The sequence below is a fragment of the Apus apus genome, chromosome Z, assembly GCF_020740795.1.
Source record: "Apus apus isolate bApuApu2 chromosome Z, bApuApu2.pri.cur, whole genome shotgun sequence".
Lineage (NCBI taxonomy): Eukaryota > Metazoa > Chordata > Aves > Apodiformes > Apodidae > Apus > Apus apus.
In genome coordinates this window covers 70,829,588-70,838,098 of record NC_067312.1, presented here as the reverse complement: position 1 = coordinate 70,838,098, position 8,511 = coordinate 70,829,588, and the positions used below count along the sequence as shown (strand labels likewise).

Below are 8,511 nucleotides of genomic sequence, written 5' to 3'. Positions count from 1 at the left end.
ACAGAAGGAGGAAGGACTCTTCCAACAGATACATGACCAAGGAGGCTTTGAAGCCTCTCTGAAAAGACCAAACAAAAGCCTCCCTTTCCCATGGTATCTTGTAAAAAAAAAATAATCTTTGCAGCTACCCAAGAGTAACTGTACATAACCAGAACTAAAATAAGGGAGTACCATTTACTGACTTAATTTCCTGACAAGCCCTTTGTTAAGAGCTGTGTGAAACCTGCCAGCTAGATTAACTAATTATTTTGAAAATCAACAGAATGGGCAGAACTATATAGTAATTGTATATATTACTGTAAGTACGTGAGGAAAATCATGATTCTGCAATAGAAGTTACCTTAAGTCAGTCTTACACAGCCATACAAGCAATGTTTCACTGCAGACATTCTTAACATTAATCTATAACGTAACTAGCTGCAGTAAGAGAGAGGGGGAAAAAAAAAAAAACCCTCCCAGTTTCTAGCTATCCTGTATCTCAGACAGGGTGATATAACATAACATATGTTTTAAAATGATAAAGACTTCCAAGAATACGACGCAGTTTCCAGAAAAATATTCATACACGCCCAAACAAAAGCAAAATCCCGTAATAACTGAATAATTGCAGCTTTCTGTAACCAAGATGTTAAAAAAAATAATAAAAAAAATCCAGTCCAAACCAGCCCTTTTCAGTGGCTTAGCTGGTCAACACTCTTATACACAAAGCCCAGTGCTCTTCCCTAAAACCTAAGAATTAATCAGCATTATGTAAGAGATTTTTATAACACTCTAAAAATACATTGTGAATTCCTTTCCAGTGTTGGACTGAGAAGCTTCAAAGAACTGCCACCTCTTCCATCCCCCTTTTTAACAAACACTTGATCTTCATTTCTGATACTAGAAACTTACATTTGTCTCAGTATTTGTGCCTCAAATCTCATTAATTACAGTATCAGCCACACGAGATACAATTGCTGCTGCTAAGAACAGTGTTTGTGCTCAAAATTATGGGAGCAAGGACAGAGATACACAGATATTATATGTGCATATACACTTTAAGAATTAATTCATGACAAATAAAACTTCTTAAGTCTATTTGGTTATTTTCACATAAATTTACCCGGTTACCAAGCAAACTTTTGTATCCACATGATAACGTTTTGTTTGCATGATGCTGATAGATAATACACCATACACCATGATAGCATTCCTGCAAAGGCAGAAGTAACATTAGCCTGGCAAATCTACAGCAGAGTCCTGCTAGTACCTTACTCCCTTTTGTGCTCTATTTTTCATATGCATAATAAATAAGTACTAGCACTATTTCTCTATTTTCCACTGAAGGATCTCTAAGCAAAATTACAAAGTCATCATCTGAATGTTAATGGTAGCCTGGGAACCAGCTCTGTCAAGGGAAGTTTAAATATTGTTACTGGGGACAGAGCCATCCTGCTCATGTCCCAGCATCCACCCCTGCCCTCCTGAAGTTCATTCCACTCTGCACCAAATCACAACTTGATCTGCGAACAACTCAAGGCATTTGCAGCCCTTCAGACCAAAATAAATCACAAGAATGCAAATAAATTCCACGAAGAACAGTAACAAAGCATTTTCAGTTGTGAAAATGTTGTCATGGAATGCACACCCGAGGACAGTACACCAATCTCATGGTTGCATTTTTAGGAAACACCTCAACATTGTCCTTTTCCAGAATAAAATTTTCCCCACGCAAGGCTGACACAACACGGGCACAGCCATCTTCTCACAATAACCCTCCACCCTTCAAACCACAAACAAATCAATAAAAACTGTTGAGGCAAACAAGACAAAAGATTTTGCAGGAGGGAAAAAAAAAAAAAAAAAAAAAAAAAAAAAAAAGGAAAGAAAAGAAAAAATGAAAGAAAAAAGAAGATGCAAAGACAACTGCCTTGTCCAGGAATGACTTCACCATTGTAACCAGTTTCACGTGAAAGCCCTGCTGACACTGTGGCTGATGGGTGGCAGTGCAAAGCCTTGAGCAGGAGGTAGTAAACGTATCTGATGGGATGATAGCTGCTGTTCCACAAGGGCAAGCAAGTATTTAGGTGAAAATTGTAGTCTGGATTACGGTGATCCTGTACCAAACTAAGCATCAACTATCTTTTCTGTGTTTGCCCAAGGATACCCATGTTCAAGCTCTTCCTTCCCTCAGCAACTCTTATTTTTTTACATTTCACCCACAGCCCCAGTCCTTCTTTGTTCTCCATTCTGATTCATTCTCTGCCTTTCTTTGTACCATTTTCTGCTACCCGTATTCATACTGAAATGCAATCAGTCACATGGATAGCCTCCACCTGAACTCCATGGTACAAGACATGTAAGCATTATTCAGTACAAATGAGGGCAAAATACCTCCCTTTGGTTCACGCTTCATTAATGTGCCCTTGTCAGATTCTCCCCCTACAGTCTTTCCCCCCCTTTCATCACCCAAATTCATGGTGCATTGTTCTTTTACTTTGTTTCCTTTTTTTGTTCCCACCCAGGGAAATTTTTGCCTCCTTCGCTTCCTCTGTTAAGATTCTCGGACCCTTCCCTTGGCTCCTTCCTCTCTTGTTTTATCCTGCCTTTTTCCCACTTACTTTCTTCCCCCGACATAACCAGCTCATGCCACCTTCTTCCTCTGGTTTCACTGGCATAACTTGGAAGCAACTGTGAGCCTTGGTCCTGCCACGACGTGGCGGCTGGGCGACTGCTGCCAGCAGGCAGCATGGGAAGCCCAACTTACTTCCTTCACCAGACTCACTCCAACCACTCTCTCCCACTCTCCTGTCAAGACAAACTTGGCGCGGCAAAAAGCCGGAGACACGCAACCAACTCTGGCACAAAATGGCTTTTCTTGGGGTATGCCTTCATCTGACGGGGGATTGCAGCGAGCCGCGGAACCACGCACCCCACGCCCTGATTGCCAATTGCTACAAGAACCTCCGACCCTTCAGCCTCTTGCTCCTTCCTCTTGACTCCGCTCCTCTATTGCTAATTTGTTCCAGTCTCTTACTGCACACCCCCCCCCCCCCCAACAATTTCACTTCACCAACCGTTCCCTTCACCCTAGCAGCACAACATCCAGAGGATTTCTTTTTCTTTTTGCCTGCGGCTGCAACAATAATAAACAGATGCTGGTGGTCTCTGCCTTGTACAACTTCCCTCCTCAATTTTTTTTTTTCTTCTTCTCTTTTTGCATGGCCCTTATTGTTCGTGACCTTTGCCTACCCGTGCGATGGCGAGATATTTACAACCTGGCCCGACCAAAAAGAAGAAGAAACACCCAGCACTCTGAAGGCCTGGCATGAAACACGGCGAGACCCCTCGGGCTGCACGTGCGAGCGGGTCTGCTGGATCCGTCGTGGGTTGGTAAAGCAGGTACCAAGACCTGCAAGGTTTGGGGATGGTAGGTGAGCAGGAAGGGGAGGGGGGGGGGAATAAATAATAACATAACCCAGAGACGGGGGTACTTCCAAAACAGCAAGTGATAAAACGGTGCCAGCGGGTGCTCTGCTCCTGTCAGCTCTTTAAGGAGCACGCAAGTATTTGCCACGTACCTTTAAAAAAATAATAATAAATAAAAAAATAAAAAAAATCAAAGCATTTCCTTGAATTTTCTTTACACCGTTTGTGTGTGTGTGTTACAGCTTTTCCAAGGCAGCCGGGGCCGCTTCAGGAAACGTTTCCTCCCCGCGGCCTCGGCTCTGGCCCACGGGCCCGGCCCGGCCTGGGCCCCTCAGGGCAGCTCGGGGCGCGGGGCTCCCCGGGGGGGCTCTCCCGGCCCGTCCCTCCCCTTCCTAGACCCCCCCCCAGGACCGCTTTTTTTGGGCGGGAGGAACCTGCAGAGATCCCCCGGCTGCAGGCGCTGACCTTGCCGGGGCGCTGGGCCGGTCTCGGCGGGCCGGGCGGGGGGAGCAGGGCGGGACCCCCCGAGGCGGCTCGGGGGGGTGTGTGTGTGTGTGTGTGGGTTGGGGGGGTCCGGTGCGGGCAGCTGCGGGGGGGGGCCCAGGGAGCGGGGTCCAGGCCGCGGGGCTGCCCAGCCCGGCCCGGCCCGGCGCGATCCGCTCCGCAGTTTGGCGCTCGCCGCGCCGCGCTCTCCCCCGGCCGGCGGCGGCGGCGGGCGGGTGGCGGGCGCTGGGAACAGCCGGTTGTTTAAAATCCTTCTAGAACCGTTTCTAATTCCCCCTTGCGCCGGGGAAGGGGGGGAGGAGCCGAGGGGGCGGCGGGGGGGGGGGGAGGGAGCAGGCCGGCCGCGGCTCCGCCTGTCAATCACCGCCCGGGGGGCGTGCCCGAGCGGCCGGCCGGCCAATGGGGTGTGTGTGTGGCGGCGTCTCCATGGTGACGGGGCTGTTCCCGGGCAGGCGGTGATGGGTTGACAGGTGCGTGACAGTCGGAGCTCTCTGCAGGCATGTACGGCAAAGGCAAGAGCAACAGCAGCGTCCCGTCCGACAGCCAGGCCAGGGAGAAGTGAGTACAGCCCGCCGGGCCGCGCGGGTGCGCCGCGCCCGGGCCCCCCGAGCTCACGCTGCGCGGCAAGTAACTTTGCTGCCGGGCGGTGCGGGGCGGTGCGGGGCGGGAGGCCGGACCCACCGACACACCGAGGGGGGCCCGCAGCCGCCCGGGCCGGCCTGAGGGGACAGGGACCCCCAGGGGCTGCGCTTCTGGGGTCCCGGCAGGGGGTGTCCCCGCGGCCGGACAGCGCCGGGCTGGGCGCGGGGACCGCAGCGGGGGACCCCCCGCTCCCCTCCCGCGGCCGGTGCACGGCGGGGCGTGCGGGGAGCGGCGCCGGGTTCCCCGGTACCCCCGGGGCCCTTCAGGCGGGGTGCGGGCGGTGCAAGGTGCCGGGACAACTCGGGTAACAAAAGAGCCGCAGCTCGGGAACGGGGACCCCGGGGATGTTGGGGTGATGGGGGGTCGGGGTGGTGGGGCCGCTTCCCGCTGTTTCCCAACTCGTCGTCTTGTAACTTTTCCCCGGCCCCGGGCAGCCCCGGCGGCCCCGGCCCCGCATTGTTCTCCGGGGCGCACGGAGGGGGGGGGGGGGGGTAAAGCGGCCGCGCTCCGGCTCCCGCCCCGCCGAACAAAGGTGCTGCGGGCACCGGCACCCGCACCTGTGTTACTTGTGTGTGCGTGTGTGTGTGTGTGTCGGGGGTGCGGTGCGCTGCGGGGCTCCGCTGAACTACCCCCCCCCCCCCCACCGCCTCCCTTCCCCTCCTCTCGGCCTGAATCCGGTGCCGAAACACCCTGCGAAAACTACTTGGTTTGTTTGGGTGGGTTTTTTTTTTGTGTGTGCGTGTGTTTCGTTTGGGGTTTCCCCCGAAAAAAAAAAAAATCAACACAACACAACAATCGCAAACAAAACAACAACAACAAAAAAAAACACCGAACCCAACCCAAAACACCGAACAACAACAACAACAAAAAATAACAAAAAAAAAAAAAACCAAAACGGGAATAAAATCTCCGGGACGAACGGCCTGAGGGCTGGTTGGTGTTTTTCCCCTTCCCTCCCCGCAGCTCTTGGGAGCGGGGAAGAGAAGCGGGGGTGCCCGCGGGAAGCGGAGCGGGGCCCCGGGAAGCGCCTGCCCGGCGGGATGCGGCGGCCCCGGGAAGGGCTGGGGGGTCGCCGGGGGTTCCCCCTCTCCCTGCCGCCTCCCCTGCCCTTGGGGCAGGCGGGAAGGAATTGGGGAGGAGAAGGAGTTCTTTGGAATAGGGCGGCGTGTTTCTTAAGTTGTCTGTAGCGGCAGCTTCTCGAGGCCGGTTTAGCACGGGGGAGGAGGAGGAGGAGGAGGAGGAGGAGGCGGTGGGGAGGAAGGGTCTGTGTGAGGGGGGAGGAGGTGGCTTCAGCCTGGGGAAGGTCGGGGTCAGGCTGCTGAGGGGGTCCGGAGGTGCAGACTCCGGCCAGAAACCCAGGTTTGCACCTATATCCGCTGCAAAAAAAATCGCATTGCTCCAGAATTTGCACTTCTCAACACTCCGGGCACGGCTGATGAGTTTTCCTTCAGGCAGTTTGTCTTGAACCTTCACCTAAAAGTTTCTTCTTGTTTTTTTTTTTTTTTTTTCTTCTTTGTTTTGTTTGAGTTTGGGGTTGGTTTTTTTGTGTTTGTTTTTTTTTTGTAATTTTTGCTACAGTGTTTTAGAGACTTCCTAATTCCATAGGCTGTCATCCATGCTTCCTAGAACAGCAGCAGCAGGCCAGGAATCTCTGTTGCTACCGGAGAGGGAGATGCTAGGAGAAATTTAAAGTGTTATGTTCGGGAATTTTGCCTGTAACTTTGCAGTGGAAAGGTAGAAGGCGGCAGAGGCAGCACTGATAGGAAATCTTAATTGCTAAGATGGAGCAGGAGGCACAACTTGGGCACTAAAATCTAATCAACTAGTGGCACTTCTTACTCCCTGTGTCGGAATAATTTAAAAAATAATTGCTTAAGTGTCTGGTGGAAACACTGTTTATTTGGTATGGCCGAAGTAGACAACTAAACCCTTTTCTTGTGCTGCATAGTTGCTGGTGTTTGTCAATACACTTGGTAAGTTCCTGAAGGCCACGATTGGATCACACTGTGGGGCCAGATAAAACAAATCTGTAGGGCTGCTGCTTGTTGGACATACGGAAATCATGTTCTTTTAATTCTGCTTTGCAAAAACTACCCGGTACAAGCCACACGCACAACTGTTCCGGTCCGAGGGATGAAGCTTTAAGCTGTGTTTCCAGTTATCTTCTTTCATTGTAGCTGGTTTTTATTCTGGATTCTTGCTGCCATAAAGCACATAATATTTCATGCGGCATGAAAATGCTTAATAATTGTCAGGGCAAGCCTGCCAAACTGACCTATTGCCAAGCAGCAGCTGCCCTCCTAAGTAAAGTTATGGGGGGCCTGCTAGATGGTGCTGTTCGATTTAAATACAGTAGGTCTTCCACTCACTGTAACTAACAGCTGGAAATGTGAATTCTTCGTATATAGATTATTTCATGCAAAACACTGAAATGGGTTGTTCTTCAATCATGGACTTGACAGATCAGTAACTTCTTGGTCGCTTGTACTTATCGATAAACACAAGGGAATTAAGAAGCACCCTCTTCCTCATCTCCCACCTCCCCCCCCCCTCCACAACTGTCCTTCCCTTTAATTAAAAAAAAATAAAGAAAAAAAAAAGGCAAAAAAAGCGCCTAAACTTGGTTTATGATTGTGGAATGCCATTATGTAGCTTACATTCCAGATTTTTTTGTATAGCATCCTTTCAAATTTATTTGTAGTAGATCAGATCACATCATTGCCATTTTCATATATTTCTTTTCTGACAGCCAAAAAGCTGTAAATTAATTTTTTCCACTTTCTTATGACACTGCTTTACAGCCACGCAGTACTTCTTCCAGGGTGATGCATGGGTTCTTGTTATGATCAAAAAAAAGTTGCCATCGAATTAAATGTCTCCACAAAAATACAGCTTCAACTTCTGTATGAGATTGTGTTAATTTGAAAACCACAGAGAAAATGTGAGTTTGACTGATACATTAATTACTTACTTAATCAAGAAGAGCAGGATTATAATTATGTTTAATTTGAAAGTTTTTAGAACAGAACATGTAACTTTGTTGTGCCTCCTCAAGGTCTGAAGTACCTAAAATTTCTAGCCAGTAAGCAATTTCTGAAATACACTTGTAATAATTAAGAATTTTTTTTAAAAAAACAACAAATACAGTACCTTGGATTTGTGTGGCCTAATTAAACAGAATATGTTTTTTCCCAATCAGGATGTGTGCCAGTGAAAGGACTAGGGTGTGAAAAGAGTATTTATCAAGTGTGGAAAAGATGCGTGTTGTTCAGATGTTGTTTGTAATCAAGAATGTGATATATTTTACAGAGCAATCCAGTGCCAAATACGTTTGTAGTGTGGTATCTCACTGTATTCTGCCTGTAATATTTTATGTCCTTTGAGGTTATGTAATTTCTATTAAAATGAGCAAGTTTTGCAAGTCATTTATAATAGCCCTGGGCAAATTTTTAGTTCCAAAGATGGCATTTCTTTTATGGTCTTTCCCTTTGTCCCTTCTGACTGACCTTTGGGGTAAACTATCTGTATTATGTAGCTTAACAACATGTGTGAAGTGGTGGGGATAGCTGAATTTGTGAAAATAATACCTAATTTCATGCTGGAGAGGTGGAATACAGCACAGCTAGATAAAACACTAAAAATAAAGGCACACAATACCTGTGAGGCAGAAAGAAGATTGGGAAAAATCAGAAATGTTGTCATGCCCCTTCCTCCCCTTCTGGAACAGCTGTGACTTCATTTTGTGTTCAGGCCATCCCTGTTGCATAAAGGATAGGAAAGATACAGGAGCAGTAGCTCTTCCACCACCCGTGCTGTGCCAGGCCAAATAAGGTTCATCTACAATGTAAAAGGCAAAAACTGAACAACTTTCAAAGATCATCTTTAGTTGTCTTCTCACAGCAAATGTATATTTTTTTTTGACTTTTTGCCCTTATTCCTTGAAATTTGATTAATTCA

At 48.5% G+C, this 8,511-nt stretch overlaps 1 protein-coding gene across 2 annotated transcripts in view; it reads left to right on the top strand.

Annotated features, from left to right (window-relative positions):
• The first annotated feature begins 4,373 nt into the window (after positions 1-4,373).
• SSBP2 (single stranded DNA binding protein 2) overlaps positions 4,374-8,511 on the top strand; it is a 194,569-nt gene continuing 190,431 nt past the window's right edge. For both annotated transcript variants that reach the window (XM_051642072.1, XM_051642071.1), the window contains exon 1: positions 4,374-4,470. In XM_051642072.1, coding sequence (XP_051498032.1) covers positions 4,412-4,470 — 59 coding nt within the window. In that variant the 5' untranslated portion in view covers positions 4,374-4,411. The remainder of the gene's footprint in view (positions 4,471-8,511) is intronic.